The 17,290-nt window shown below is 36.3% G+C and overlaps 1 protein-coding gene across 1 annotated transcript in view; it reads right to left on the reverse strand.

The window, feature by feature from the left end:
• Positions 1 to 716: 716 nt before the first annotated feature.
• DNAJC15 (DnaJ heat shock protein family (Hsp40) member C15) overlaps positions 717 to 17,290 on the reverse strand; it is a 72,389-nt gene continuing 55,815 nt past the window's right edge. The window contains exon 6 of the mRNA XM_040448526.1: positions 717 to 2,676. Within this exon, the coding sequence (XP_040304460.1) occupies positions 2,606 to 2,676 (71 nt within the window). The 3' untranslated portion in view covers positions 717 to 2,605. The remainder of the gene's footprint in view (positions 2,677 to 17,290) is intronic.

Below are 17,290 nucleotides of genomic sequence, written 5' to 3' on the forward strand. Positions count from 1 at the left end.
ATAGACTTGCAGATTAACTGCCCAAGATCACGTAACAGAAGGAGAGTATTCAAAACTGTATCTTGTCAGACTCTTAGGCACATGCTTAGCAGGAAAATGGGATGAAGGAAATTCCAAGCTAATGCTACAGGCTCAAATTCTCATAAAATACAGTATGGATTAGAAAACAGCATGTCAATTAAAACGTATATCCTGAGGGGCGCCTGTGTGGCTCAGTTGGTTGGGCGTTCGACTTCGGCTCACGTCACGATCTCCCAGTTGGTGGGTTCGAGCCCCGCACTGAGCTCTGTGCTGACAGCTCAGAGCCTGAAGCCTGCTTCAAATTCTGTGTCTCCTCCTCTCTTTGCCCCTCCCATGCTCATGCTCTGTCTCGCTCTGTCTCTCAATAATAAATGTTAAAAAAAATAATTTTTTTTAAAAAAGTGTGTCCTGAGAACACCCCAATATTGCTTAAGATAACTTTTAAAATTAGTGGTAGCATTTTTTAAAACACACTATTTGGAAAACAACATTTTCTCAGTGCTCACAACTTCGTATCTGCTGTGTGCAAGTGCTCCATACTAAACAGAGGTTATGAAGATGAACGACAAGATTCTTGCTCCAATGGTTCTTGCATTTTTGAGAAATAAGGCATGTTACACAAAGAGTTTTTTTCCACAAGGTACCAAGTTGTAACTATCATGAGTGAGGAATAAAGTGCTATGGGAATTTATTCATTCATTCAACAAATATTTATTGAATGCCAACGCAGCAGTGAACAGATAGATATGGTCCCTGCTCTCAGAGAACTGGCAACTCATGGTATTACTTTTGCTGGAAACGCCAGAAAGACAGGGATACATTTTAGCCTGGCCTTGAATATTCCTGGGCTTTTGGCAGGTGCAGATGCAGGGATCAGGGCATTCAAGGTAGAGGGATAACAATGACCAGAAAAACGAAAAACCCTAATGCACAAGAAAATTAGGACATCCATGGGGACTTTAAAGTGAGAACAATATTTTAGTGATCCTAAGATTCAACTGATATTCAGTGAGATCATTATTTTATGTACCAAAGGAAAAAGTACTTAAAATTTACAGCAGTGGCTCTCAACCAGGGGCGATTTTCCCTCCAAGGGACATTTGGCAATGTCTGCAAACATTTCTGGTTGTCACCCTGAGGGGGTGCTATTGGCCTTTAGCAGTTAAGGGCAGGGATGTTGTTAATTATCCCACAATGCACAGGAGAGAGGAATTACTCAACTCAAGATGTCAATATTGCGAATATTGAGAGCCATCAAACTATAAAGGATGTCATAAATTGAGAGATGCAACTAGAATATTAAAAAAGTATTTGAAGACAGATGAAGTATAGTGGCTCAGTTTACCTGGGATGACCCAGGATTTATAAAGGATTACAGGAAAATATTGCTGGTACCCTGTATCTGAATCCGTTTTCTCAACTTTGGGTAGCAAAGTGATGATGACTGGGGCTCTATGAGATAATAATTCCATGCAGTATAAAAGGCTGGCCCTTCATGATCATGCATCCATCTAATTGCTTTTGAGAAACCTTGTACTGCAATCATACTAATAAATCTTATTTCTACTAATTGTGACTGATCTCAGGGGAAACAACACTGACTCACCAATCATGTGGTATATTTCTTACTAATTGTTTTTAAAGCCCAGCTCTTAAGCCACTTATTCTCTGAGGCTCCTCCTTATGCTCTCAGCTTAAAATATTCTCTTTTTCTTTGAACTTCTTTAGCATATCACCTGTACTTCCCTAATAGTGTTCCTGTGATTTATCTTTCCTCTAAATATAACTTTTGGGGGGGGTCAAGATCCATGGTTAGTTCACACCTGTAACTCTCAGAGGACCCACTATAGTGCCTTCACATCATAGGTGGTCAATAAATACTTGCAAAGTGAAGAATTGAATAAATATACAGTACTGGAAGGCTATAATTAAAGACAAATTCCTCAGACTTTTCCTACGTCTTTTCAGCCTTTCCTCACAGGGCTCATTTTGCAAATCTTTAATCATTTTAGTAGCTCTCCAAGTTCTCATGCTTCACTTATAGGGTCTTAGAGAGAACAGAGTTCTTTAACAAGTCCTAACCACTACTTTACAAAACACCATTTAGTAAATTCGATGGGAGTTTCCGATCATTTCCCCATGGGATGGCAGTCAGTGTTTGATCTTAAAACATGTAAAGCACCTTACACAGGCAGAGTACTAAAGTCCTCTGAGGAAACAAGGGACAATGTGAATATAAATAGAAGCAGTAAGAAAATCTCTACTAATTGCTCACAAATCCCACGTTACTGATGATGACACTTGAGTGAGGGAGGGGAGCCGGGGGACCTTAGGACTAATGAACAAAAATCTTACACTGTGTAACTACCACAGAGAAAGGAGGAAAATAAGCAAAGTGTTCCTTTAAAAGATAATAAACAGATAGATTATTAATATTTTATTATTATATACCTTAATATTGAAATAAATGATTGTGGTCAATACATGTACGGAAATTGTGAAGGTCGTGGCTTAGATTAATTTGCAGGACTTTCTTGCTTTAAATTCCCCCTTCTCTTCCTTCAGAGTGCTTCTTGGGCATCAATCAATGTTTGGTGGTTGCTTCCAGCAAGTCTTTTGCTTCATTTATTTTGGTTGCTAAGTAAGGAGATCCACCTAGGAGGACAAAGAAAAAACAAATGGATTAAAACTTCATCACTGACATTTTTAAAAGTCTCAAATAAAGAAAAACACTCGTAATTGGAATCCTCTGATATTTTCCCACACATTCATCCTGTTGACAAATTATTTTACAAGCTAAGTAGAAATCATAACAGCATAAATTAAATTTGTTTAGTGAAGCACTACAGATACCCAACAATCAAAGATAACCTCTGAGGAAAATAATGAAAGAAAGCTATGATCAGGAATAATTTGAAAAACACTCAAACATTTCATTGGTCAGACACTGCCATTCAAATATTTGATCACAGAATTTTCTGAAATTAAGTGGATGGTTAGGTAAATACAATAATGGTCTCTCTCCAAGACTTTTTTTCTGTAAAGACAAGAATATTCATCTATGAAGGAGGGTATCTTTCTGAAGGAGGTAAAGCAATCCACAGGAACTTTCAGAGATGTATCAAACCATACATTTCCACAAAAATGAAAAACATGTTAGAAAATCAACTATGTACTATCCAATCCTAAAAATCATATTTACTAATGTAGATGAATGAACTAATAAATGAGTGGTAATAAAAATAATGTTTAAAGGAAATGCTCTCTGTTCTCCAAAATAATCCTATTAGGATACTTATGTATACTTGAGTAGTCTTAGATTCACTGTACCCTAAAATAAAATTACATCAGTTCTTTTTTTTAGAAGTCTTTCTAATGCAAATAGTAAGAAGGAAATTGAGCTGATTTTCAAACTCAGAATCATTATAAATCACAAACAGAACCTAACTGACATACAAAAATACTAGCCCCAAACAGTCACATTAGGCTATTTAAGCATTATATGCCTTCTCATTTCTACCCCTGAACATTTTTACTGCTTAACGCTTGAGCTAACAATCATATTATGGTTCACCTATCTCTCTGTTTGTTTTTATTTTTTTACTCTCCCCTTGATTACAAACCATCTATGGCTTTTGAAAACCTCATAAGACCTCACTAGCTTACAAAAAAACAAAATACACCTAGATAGCATTGGTGTGTAAATTGTCCAGGTTTTATCCAAGCCTTTCATTAATATGATACCACCCACTTTATATAGGAATAAAAAAGCAGGGAAACAAATCAACAAACATGGTTATAGCAGAAAGGGCAATGCTGGAGGAAGCTATATTTAGCTTTTTGCCCTTGAGGATAATACTGACATTTTTACATCAAGATTTGAACTGCTATAAACACTTATGGAATATATCAAGGAGTGTCCTTGAATATACAGTAAGAATTACAAGCAACGTTGATGAAAGTTTCCATATGCACTTGGTTATGAAATAAACTGATTTCATGATTATCTTTGAAAATGATCTTAACTTAGGTAATGTCAATCTTGGAAAGCTGTTTAAATGTTTAGAGTTACCAAGGCAATGCCAGGCATTCTGCATGTCCTCAACAAATATTAAAATATTAATTGAATTCAAATATAACCTGTAATTGATTGATATGCACTCTGGATATTGAAATCGTAACATGCTCATTTAGCAATTAGCAGACAGAAAAAAGCCCACACTGGGCTCTGCACAGGGCGTGGAGCCTACTTAAAAACAAATTGAAACTTTCCCCTTATCTCACACCATATACAAAAATTGATTCCAGTTTATTACAAATACAATTATGTCAGGTAAAAGATTTCAGAAATTATCTTCATGACCTTGAGACAGGCAAAAATTTCGTAAACAGATAAAAAATGCACTAGGTATAAAGGAAAAATCTGACAAACTGGACTTTATTAACATTGATATTTTTTTCTTAAGTTTATTTAATTATTTTGAGAGAGAGAGAATGTGTGCAGGTGTGCATGAGTTGGGGAGGGACAGAGAGAGAGGGAGAGAGAGAATCCCAAGCAGGCTCTGTGGTGTCAGTGCAGAGCCTGACACAGGGCTCAATCTCACAAACCAGGAGATCATGACCTGAGCTGCAATCAAGAGTCAGATGCTTAGCCAACTGAACCACCCACACACCCCTAAAATTAAGAATTTCTGTTCAATGAATGGACACCATTAAGAGGCAAAAGCAAGACACAGAGAGAAGATATTTACAACACAAAAGACTCATGTCTAGAATGTTAGAATATATAATGTTCTCAAACGTCAATAAGAAAAGGAGACAACACAACAAAAAATGAATAAATGGAGAATATATATTTGTACCATGGAATACTATACAGCAATACAAATGAATGAATCATTTCTATAACATTCACTGCTACATAAATGAATCTCACAAAGATAATAAATGAAAGAAGATGAATACGGAAGACTGCACACTACAGGATTCCACTTACATGACATTCAAAAAAAGGCAAAGCTAATCTATGGCTATAAAAGCCTGACAGTGGTCACCTCTGAAGAGTGGGGAATGACAGGAAAAGTACCTGAGGAGAAATTTGTACGGTTTTATTTCTTAATCTGGGTAATAGCGGCATAAATGAATTCATTTTGTGACAATTCATTGAGTTGTATACTTATCATCTATGTACTTTCATGAATGTATATTTCAATTTTGAAAAGCTTATTGAAAAATTTACTGAGGTATGTCGACCTCCTGCAGTCTGATGACACTACAAATTCATACTGTCCAAAAATCACTAGGTTCAACAAACCTATGATCAAGACCATGATGATGAGGGTAGTGACTAGGCGTTATTTGGTGTTTCCAATTCTATTTTCATAAATTAAAGAGTCTAAATCACAAAACAAAGTGTAGTAAGTTGCCCAACACCAGCCACAGAGTTCATATGAAGTGGAACCAGGATTCCTAGGAAGCCTGGCTCCTGAGCTGCCCATATTCTTCTTTTTTAAAAGATTTTAAAGTAATCTCTCTACCCAATGTGGGGTCAAACTGACAACCCCAAGATCAAGAGTCATACACTCCACTGGGCCAGCCAGGTACCCCAAGATGGCAATCTTCTTGATCACCATACCACACCATTTTGTTTACAAGATTTCTTGGGTATTAAATTCCTATCGTATCGAACATGTTGTTGTAGACCTTTTCTGCTTTCTTCAAGCCCATAATCCCATCCTAGGCCATCCCCTTCCTTCTAGAGAAGATTGAAATCATGAGTGTGATTTATCATTTGAAGTATATATCTATGTACCCATTAGATAATAAATACCTTGAAGAACAACCTTATATCTCTGTATTATCAACACAGCTCTGAGTACACCGATGGGGCTTGAGGTACTGTTTGTGGAGGAGTAGAAAAAGTGATGACTTACTATCTATTATTTTCTTAAAAGTTTTTCTTTAAGTTTATTTATTTTGAGACAAAGGGACAACAAGGAAGTGACAGAGAGGGGCAGAAAGAGAACCTCAAGCAACCTTCACATTGTCAGCATAGAGCTAGACACGGGGCTCAAACTCACCAACGTGTGAGATCATGACCTGAGCTGAAATCAGGAGTCAAACACTTAACTGACCAAGCCCATCCAGGCACCCCATATTATTTTTCTTGCATCAGGTACCAGCTTCATAGAAGAAAAACCACTCCAAAGACCCAAAGATACGGAAAACAGTAACAAGAGTGTCACGAGTAGGTGCTTTAAAAAATAAATGTCTGCAAAACAGCTGAGTAAGAAATCCTAACAAGTACAAAAGAAAATAAATATTCTATAATTAGTAAGTGTTTCAAAGTTAGGTATAATTATTAATAATTATATATAACTAATAATATTAGTTATAACTTAATAATTATACCTAATTAAGTAGAATAATTGTTACTAATGTGAGTTTCATAATTAGCACACCAATCTGAGGATTAAGAAAATACAAGTTCCCTTATATCCTTGGGCTTTCCTTAGGTAGATCTTTCCATGGGTTTTTACATATTCTTCAACCTTCATTAAAACTTATGAATGTCTACATTCCAAGCCTGTAAGGCAGAAGTAAAAAGTATTACCATCTGCTGATTTGAAGGATCCTTAAAGGCTACCCACAATTCTTAAAAGAAAGATGTTAAAATCATGTGGAGACAGATGGACTTCTGGCACGAGGAGTTCCACTGATCTGCTCCCCAGTGGAACTGGTGAAAACTATGTAAATAACCCCAGCCACTTAAAACCTCTGAAAATGGTCTCAAAAGCAAAAGTAAAAAAGAAACATCTATTCAAGAAAATCTATGACAATACAATAGTAAGAAAGGCAGGAAACTGGTATTTGAACCAAAACAGCTTCCCTCCTCTCCTCTCGGCTCAGCCAGACAAACACTTCTGCTGGATTGATGCAGCCAAAAACACAGGGCTCCCCTCTCTCCCTACCTCCTGGACAAAGGGTTTTCTTTCTGGGAGGATCATGATCTCCATTATTTCTCTTCCTTCCCCCAGCTGCCTGCTGGTGAGGCTGAGTGCTAAGCAAGCACTAAGCAATACAGAAGCTCTACCTTAAGCGTGGCTCCTTTAGAATACTGGGCCTCAAGAGTCCTTCTCCAGTCCATAAAGCATGGTGGTTCCACACAAGAGAGGCAAGCCAAGAAGACCTCAGGCTACTGCTCCCTGTGTTGCATGCTTAGATCCCACAGCGGGGGTTTCATTTGGAGAGAAGACTGCCATAGTTCCCAGTCTCAACTCCAGAGCCCTGGCAGATATTTTTCCTATGAAGTAAACAGGTCATGAAACAGAGAGCCCCAAACCTCTTTCCAAAGGAACTGACTTCATTCACAACAGAGCATGGAGGGTGCTCTCAAGGACAGTACAGGGAGGGACAGCAGAGGTTCTGAAAAGCAACTGGGAGAAGATTCATGAATCTAGTGAACATACACAGTGACTGTATGTTCACAGGACAGAAACAGGGAACAAACAGCAGAGAGGAGCCCTCCTGGGTTCAGAACAAACATCAGACACTGACTCCAGAAACCGTTTCATCAAAGGTGCAACTATTTGATTGTATTCATTCGTAGAGAAATTTGTGTCCCAGGGCATTGTTGAGAACAACTGAGCAACTGGTCAGCAATTAGTGGAGTTTACAATTGGGTGTGATCAAGAAAAGAGAGGAAGAGTGCCCGACCAATACCACTGTCATCCCACAGTGGCTGAGTTGCATACCCAAAACTATGCCACCTTGAGGAACAGTGTAAAAAGCTTAACAAGGGGAGGTGGGGGGGGGGGGGGGTGAGGGTATCAACTTCACTAAAATAATCCAGTTACTAAACAAATAAGTAAAAATAATAAGCTCTCCCTGGGGTGGACAAATACCCTGAGCTGCTACAATACATAATCTAAAATGTTCAGTTTCCAACAAAATACTATGAGGCATACAAATTAACAAGTCATGACAATATGACCCATACATACACAATGAAAAAGCAGCAACAGAAACTACCTGTGAAAATAATCAGATGTTGGATTTATAGGAAAAGATTCCCAAGAAGCCATTATACATCCACAGAACAAAATTGAAAAATCACTAGAGGTGCTCAAGAGTAGACTTGAACTGGCCTAAGAAAGAAGTAGTGAACTTGAAGATAGAGCAATTGAGATTACTCAAGCCAAAGATCAAAAAGAAAAAAGAATGAGAAAAAAACAACAGTCTCAGACAAATGTGGGACATCATTAAAACCACAAATATACATGTAATGTGAGTACCAGAAGATGAGGAGAAAGAAAATGAAAAAAAAAAAAAAATCTTTAAAAAAAATAATGGTTAAAAATGTCCAAAGTTTCCTGAAAAACAATAACCTACTCACCGAAAGAACTCAACAAACTCCAAGAAGGATAAATAAAAAGAGATCTAAGCACAGACACATCACAGTAAAAATGCTGAAAGTCAAAGGCAAGGAGAAAATCTATAAAGCAGTGTTAAATTAATTAAGTAAGGTGGCCATTGTACAGAAGTGGCTTTAATGCCTTAGTAGCCTAATAACCAAACCAAAACCTAAGCCTGTAAATCCCTCAACATTAAGAAATTGAAACCTGAAGGCAACTAATCACCAACAGCCAACCAGACTCTTCCAAATAAAGCAAATGCTTAAGCTGTAGTCAATCAAACAATTTCTTTGTTTTGCTTCTGCCTCTTCTCTATACAAGTATTTCCCCTAGCTCCTGTCAGTGGCGTGTTCCTAACCAATTGCAGTTTGGTGCAATTCAAACAGATTTTTGCTCAAATAAACCTTTTTAATATGCCTAGGTTTATCTTTTAACTTTTTTTTTAACGTTTATTTATTTTTGAGACAGAGAGAGACAGAGCATGAACGGAGGAGGGTCAGAGAGAGAGGGAGACACAGAATCTGAAACAGGCTCCAGGCTCTGAGCTGTCAGCACAGAGCCCGACGCGGGGCTCAAACTCATGGACCGCGAGACCATGACCTGAGCTGAAGTCGGACTGACCCACCCAGGCGCCGACCTAGGTTTATCTTTTAAAAGTAGCAACAGGAAAACAATGTGTCACTTATTTAAAAAACCCTCCAATAAGACTGATAGCTGACTTAACAGAAACAATGGTGGCCAGAAGCAGTGGGATACATAATCAAAGTCCTCAAAGAAAAAAATGGTAGGCCAAGAATCCTAAATTCAGCAAGGCCTTCATTCAGAAACGAAGGCAAAACAAACACTATCCCATATACACAAAACTGAAAGAATTTGTTGTTAGCAGACCACTTGAGAAGAAATACTAGAGGAATTTCTTTAGGCTGCGAGCAAATGACCATAGACAGCAATCTGAATTCACACACACAAAGAACACTAGGTAAAGATCACCATAATTATAGAAGACAATATAAACACATATTTTTCTTTCTTCTCTTAATTCACTGAAAAGGCAATAAATGGTAGAAGATAATACATACAGAATGTATTGTTGAACCTATAACATTTAGAAACATATGCAAAATATATATGCTAGTAATAGTACAAAGGAGGTCTGTGGGAACAAAGCTAATATGGACTAAGGAAATAACAGGAGATGATAAGGTAGTAATACTAAGCATACTGTTGGGTTTGTAACATTAGTAGATATAATACGTGTAACAATAATACCACAAAAAGGGTACACAAGGAATAGAGCTATGTAAGACTAATGTTTCTAAATATTACTGGAATCTAGTACAAATATGAAACAGAGTCTGATAAAGGAAGGGTACATATGAGAAACCCTACAGCAATCACTTTTTAAAAACCTCAGAAACAGTGAAAAGATAATTAATGAAATTAAAATGCTAGAAAATATTCACTCCACGTAAAAGAAAAAAGTAAAGGAGGAACAGAGGAGTAAAAAAAAAAAAAAAGACATGAGACATAGAAAACAAAAAGTAAATCAGACATAAATCCAACTATATTATTAGTAATAATACATGTGAATGGGTTAAACAATTCAATTAATCAAAACGTTGTCAGATTTTATTTAAAAAAACATGACCCAACTATATGCTGTTTGCCAGAGACACAAAAACACAGATTGAAAGTAAAAGGATGCAAAAAGATATATCATGAAAAAACCAACCATAGAAAAGCTAGAGTGCATATTCTCAAAATAGACTTTAAAAATGTAAACGAGATTTTTAAAAGGAACACCTAATAGGATCAAATTCATTAAGAAGATATAACAATTATAAACATGTATGCATCTAACAACAGAGGACCAAAATATATGAAACAGATACTAACAGCATGAAGAAAGAAGCAGACAATTCAACAACAAAATTTAATGCCCCACTTTCAATAATGGATATAACAACTAGAAAAAAGATCAAGAAAACAGAAGAATTGCACAACACTTATACCAACTAGATCTAACAGACATCTACAGAACAAAACACTCCACCCCCCCAACAAGCAGAATATACATTCTTCTCAAGTGCACATGGAACATTCTCCAGGAGAGACCATATGCTAGGCCATTAAACAAACCTCAATAGGCTAAAAGGATAGAAATAATCACATTATGTTTTCCAAACACAATGGTATGAAACTAGAAATCAATAAGGACAGATTTAGGAAATAAATATGTGGAAATTAAACAACATACTCTTGATCAATGAGTCAAATGAGTCAAAAAAGGGAAATTAGAAAGTACGTGAAGATAAATGAAAATGAAGACACAACATACTCAAACTTATGGAGCACAACTAAAGCAGTGCTTACAAGGCAATTATAGCTATAAATGCCTATGTTAAAAAAAGAAAATCTTAAATCAATGACCTAACCTTCAACCTTAAGACAATGTAAGAAGAAGAATAAACTAAACCCAAAGCAATTACAAGGAAGAAAACAGTAAAAATTAAAACAGAAATTAATGAAAGAGAGAATAGAAAAAAAAGAATTACAGAAAAATCAATGAACCCAAAAGCTGGTTCTTTGGAAAAAAAACCTTTAACTTGTTGATCAGCAATAAAAACCTTTTTCTTGTTCGACCAAGAAAAAGAGAACAGATTCAAATTATTGGAATTAGAAACCAGTATTACTATCAACCTTAGAGAAATAAAAAAAGGTTATAAAAGAATACTATGAACAGTTGCATTTCAACAAATTGGATTACTTAGATAAAATGGACGAATTCCTTGGAAGACACAAATTACTGAAACCTGACTCAAGAAGGAATAGACAATCGAATAGACCTATAACAACTTAAGAGATTGAATCAGTAATCAAAAAACTATGTACAAAGAAAAGCCCAGGCCTAGACGGTTTATAGAAGAGGAGGAAACACTTCCTAACTCATTTTATAAGGCCCACATTATCTTGATACTAAAACCAAAGACATCACAATAAAACTACATATCCATATTTCTTATGAACATGTATTCCAAAAACCCAACAAAATACTAGAAAACTGAATATAGCAACATATAAAAAAATTATACGCTAGACCAGGTGAAATTTATCCCAGGGATCTGAGGTTGGTTTAACAACTGAAAACCAATTAATGGAATCCATTACATCTACAGAATAAAAAACAAAAATAGAAGGGAATTTCCTAACCTGATAAAGGGCATCCATAAAAAAAACCTACAGATAATACCATACTAATGTGGTAAAGACTGGATGTTTTTCCCTAAGATCAGGAACAAGACAAAAATGTCTGTTCTCACAACTTCTTTTCAATATATATAAATATATATATATATATATATTCAAACATCAATAAGTACATTAAACATAAAAGAACTAAATACTTGTATTAAAAGTCAAAACCTGTTAGATCTCATTAAAAAACTAAAACCTGCTGCTTAGAAACGTCAAACTTCAAAAGTTAAAAAAAGGCTGAAAGAAAAAGACAGGAAAGGATATACCATGTAAACACTAACCAAAAGAAAGCTGGGGAAGCTACAGTTTCAAATAAAGCAGACTTTATGGCAAGAAGCAATACTAGATATAAAGAAGGATATTTCAAAACGAGGAGTCAATCCACAAGGAAAATATAACAATTCTAAATTATCTGTCCTCAAGTTATATAACCATACCATCACAGTAAGTGAAGCAAAACAAAACTTAAATGGAGAAATAAACAAATACACAACCATAGTAGGTAAACAAAACAGCAAGGATATAGAAGATCTAATTGACAAAACAATTTACCTTACTCATATATCTTTAATACTGATTTCAAGAATTACAGACTATACAATGTGTTCACAGATTACTTACCAAAAATTAACCATATATATGCTGGATCATAAAGTAAGGTTCAACAACTTCTAAAGAACTGAAACCAGAGTATGTTCTCTTCCCAAGTGGAATGAAGACAGAAATCACTAACACAGATAACTAGAAAATATTCGGTCACTAGGAAATTAGGCAATATATGTTAACACATGAGGGAAAGAAAAATACTTTGAACTAACGGTAGCTAAAACCAATGATCTGAATATTCAATTTAAAAAATAGAAAAAGAACAGCAGGGTGCCTGCGTGGCTCAGTGGGTTAAGCATCTGACTTTGGCTCAGGTCGTGGTCTCATGGTCTATGGGTTTGGGTCCCGTGTCAGGCTCTGCACTGATAGTGCAGAGCCTTCTTGGGATTCCCTCTCCCTCTCTCTCCCTCTCTCTCTCTGCCCCTCCCTTGCTTGCTCTCTCTCAAAATAAATAAACTTAAAAAAAAAAAAAAAGGAGAAAGAAAACGAACAGCAAATTAAAACCAAAGTTACAAGAAATAAAAATAACAATTCATGATACAGAAAATTAACTTACAAATGCAGAATAACAAAATACGACCGTAAGTTTTTAAAAGACTAATACACATATATTGACCTTTAGCATGACCTGTCAATAGAACAAAGGGGATGATACCAATGAACAAATTACGTTAACACTGAGAATGAAAAAGTAGTGAAAACCACAGCTACTACAAACATTAAAAAGGTATTAAGGGCAGGGGTGCCTGGGTGGCTCAGTCAGCTGAGTGTCTGACTCTTCATTTCTCTCAGGTATGATCTCACCGTTTGTGAGTTGGGCCCTGAGCTGATAGTGCTGAGCCTGCTTGGGATTCTCTCTCTCTCTGCCCCTCCATCGCTCTCATTCTCTTGTTCTCTCAAAATAAATAAACAAACTTTAGAAGACAAAGAAAGGTAATAAGGGGATATTATAAACAACCTTGTGCCAATCTGAAATTTTAGGTGAACTGGAAAAATTCCTATAAAAACGTTACCCAAAACTAGGGATAAGGAAAAACAGAAAATCTGAAGAGGTGTATATTTTTTAAATGCTGAATCTGTAATTAAAAAAAAATTTTTTTTCAATGTTTATTTATTTTTGGGACAGAGAGAGACAGAGCATGAACAGGGGAGGGGCAGAGAGAGAGGGAGACACAGAATCGGAAACAGGCTCCAGCCTCTGAGCCATCAGCCCAGAGCCTGAGGCGGGGCTCGAACCCTCGGACCGCGAGATCGTGACCTGGCTGAAGTAGGAGGCTTAACCGACTGCGCCACCCAGGCGCCCCAGTGAATCTGTAATTTTAAACCTTCCCACAAAGAAGTCTCCAAGCCCAGATGGCTTCATTGGTGAATTCTTACAAATATTAAAACAAGAAGTAACACATCTTACACAAACTCATTCAGAGAACAAAGGAGAACACTGCCAATTCCTTTAAGAGGCTAGAGTGACCCTGATAGCAAAATCTATTAACTTTCTAAAAAAGCAAAACTACAGGCTAATTTTTCTCACAAACAGAGGCACATTTTTCCTTTTAAATACCTTAAGTACTATTTATGCCTTATTTAAGAAATCTTTACCTACTCTGTGTTTTGAAATATAGAGATGTATTGCTGTTTCGTATCACACATTTACATTAAAATCCATTAAGAATTAACTTTCTATATGATGTGAGATGGAGTCAACATGCATTTTTCTCATATGGGTGTATGGACACTTTGGTGCCATTGCCTTTACTGGTGCTAAGGCACTAGCAGTTTACACACCAATGATGTTTTTGCAACATCATTACAAATGTCCACACAGGAAAAGGAAAACAGTTTCACCTAAGAGCTCCTGAAAGGGTCTCAGGAACCCCTCGTGGCCCACAGAGCCCACCTTGCTAAGGCTGCTATGTATCAGTGAGAATGAACACACTATTGCTTCACATTACAATATGGATAATTCTCACAAGGATAAATACTGAACGAAAGCAGCCAGGTGCAAATGACTACACACATTCAAAAGAGGCAAGACATATTTGTGATGCTATGAATCAAGACAGTGGTTCTTTTTAAGAGTGAAGTAGAACTGGAAGGGCTCCTGAAGAGGTTTCAGGGGTGTGGTGATGTTCTAGTTTTTGACGTAGGGGATGGTTATACAGGTGTGTTTGTAAAAATTTCTGTAGATATATACTTATGATTTGTGCACTTTTCTGCTTGTATACTTCAAAACGAAGTATATTTAAAAAAAGAAAAAAAAGCAGAGATTGAGAAGAAAAATTTCTTAAGAAGTAAATTACATCACTCTACTGCTTAAAAGCTGACAGAAACTTCCCACTGTGTTTAGAATCAAGTATTACACACCACCTACAGCATTTCATTATCATAAAGCACACCTGCAGTTTCCAAAATGTGGACACCACCTCATCTCTTGCTCTCTCTCCCCTTGCATATTACACCCCCATCATTCTAGTCTTCTTTCAAGTAATTAAACACCCCTAGAGCCTTTGCTTATGCTAGTTCCCTGGCCTCGCAAGCATTCTTCACACAGCTGGCTTCTTTTCATCCTTCAGGTCTCCTCACGGAGGCCTTCCCAGCCACTGCATGCAAAGCTGCCTCTTTCTTACACCCTTTACTACACTAACTATGATGTGAAATAGGTTTACTTCTTTTTTGTCTGTCTCTCCAGTAGAATTCTTGCTCCATGAAGCCAAAGATCCAGTCGTCCTGTTTTACAGTTAAAGCCCCAAGATTTACCACATCTGGCACATTACAGAAGTTAAATAAATATCTTCTGAATGACTGAAAGAATAATTACAGATGGTTTCATATCAATCAATAAGTATGTAAAATATTTCATATGATCATTATGTATTATCAATCCCAATTCTATTTTACCTGTAAATTTTATTCGTATGCTTGCTTTTTATCCATTTTCTTATTCATTACTCATGAAAAAAAAAGTTCAAGTGTCAGCTATATAGACTATAAAGATGAATAACCCATGTTCTTCATGTTTTAAATATCACATCATCTATTTACCAAGGAAAATCAATGTGGATAAAACAAAATCATACATTTACTAAAAAAGTTATTAACTCAAATACACAGCCTTAAATCTAATTAAAATTGTTGAAATAAGGGGAAGAAAAGATGAGCCCTTTGAAACAAGTATGAGTCTAGTACATCTATCAAAAAAGGAAATCAAGCTAATTAAGCACCACTTTTTCTTAGTGAATCCATTTTGACTCTTGGTGATCATGTCTTTCTTTTTATAAATGTTTGCAGTACATCTTCTAAGTGTAACATATTGTAATAAATTGTAATATCTTATTACTAGGGCTATTTGTCAAATTTAGCTTCTTCTACAATGGGAGTAATTAGGGGAAATCCATTCAATGGTATACTTTGATTTGTCTGTAGCCCCAATATTTAATTTTTATTGAAACACTGTGAAAGAAGAGCGACAATAAACAATGTTTATTGAAAGAGGGCATAAATGAGAAAAGACGGAGAATCTCTGCTGAAGGCAGGTAAACTGCAGCTAAATGTAAGAACTTTCTAGTAGGTAGAGCTGCCTACCCGCAGGCTGCTTGTAAAGCAGAAAGCTCTCCATCACTAAAAATCTTTCAGGAGAGCTAACAGGCTATTTTCCCCAGGATGAGCAGAAACAGTCCTGACTTAGGAGGCAACATTGATCAGATCAGTGTCTTTCAAACTATGGTAAACAAGCACCTTTTAAAATATTTCCAATTTGTAGTGGACCGATACTTTCACAAATTACAAAAGTATCACACATTTGGATGTCACCACAATGTCAAATTGCTACAGCGGCTTCTAAATGCTTACTTTGATTTTTGTTTGAAACTCACTGCGTACAGGTGACAAGCCGGCCTGCGTGCACGAGCAAACTATCCTCTGAGTAGCACTGGATTAGAGAGTTTGTAAGAGATTGTTGAGGTTCTACAGTTTGTCAAATTTACCTAGTCTGTCTTCCTTTCTATATTCATTCATTAGGCATAATATCAAACTACTTATTTCCAAACATCTAGCCTCTCCAGCAATTTCAAAAAAACATAATCTAATCTGAATATATTAGATCAACTGAGATTTTATCTCCCTAAATTGAATAGCAAAATTTACTTTTTACCAAAGCACATCTGAATGCTTATTTAAAACTGGTTACAAAAAATGTATTTTCATCCATTACCACACCTACTTTTCTGGTGTCACTTTCTTTGCATAATCTGATAATGAAATGTGTGACAAATTATAGTTGATCACACATCTGAAGTTCTAACTTTGTTTTACTAGCTGGCAGTAAAAGTGACTTGGGGATAAAGTGGGGGTACATTCATGAATTTCAGAAGCATGGAGTAGAGGAAATAAATTTTTTCAACTACCTATGTAACAGTCAGTGCTGATCTGGCCAAAGCAATATGGTGAAGAATTAGAAAAAGAGGAGACGGGGCGCCTGGGTGGCTCAGTCGGTTAAGCGTCCGACTTCGGCTCAGGTCACGATCTCGAGGTATGTGAGTTCGAGCCCCGCGTCGGGCTCTGTGCTGACTGCTCAGAGCCTAGAGCCTGTTTCAGATTCTGTGTCTCCCTCTCTCTCTGACCCTCCCCCATTCATGCTCTGTCTCTCTCTGTCTCAAAAATAAATAAATGTTAAAAAAAAAATTATAAAAAAAGAAAGAAAAAGAGAAGACAAAATTAAGAGTTGCCCATTCTCATATTTCCCCCAATACTTCTGGCTTTCTCTCTCTGAGGACAGTGAGGCATTTTTGTTTAAAATCTGTTATCTTCTTCTCATTCAGAACAAAACAAAACAAAAAAATAAAATAAAACAACCCTCCTTCTCAAGAGACAATTTCAGGATTTATGGACTATTATCTCCCAACTCCATCATCTATGAATATTCTCCCTTCAGTAATTCCAGTATTCCTTAATTCACCCTACTTGTACTAGAGCAGTTCTTTTTTATGTTTATTTATTTG

This window comes from Herpailurus yagouaroundi, unplaced genomic scaffold, assembly GCF_014898765.1.
Source record: "Herpailurus yagouaroundi ecotype Mexico unplaced genomic scaffold, PumYag 197, whole genome shotgun sequence".
NCBI classification, from domain to species: Eukaryota; Metazoa; Chordata; class Mammalia; order Carnivora; family Felidae; genus Herpailurus; species Herpailurus yagouaroundi.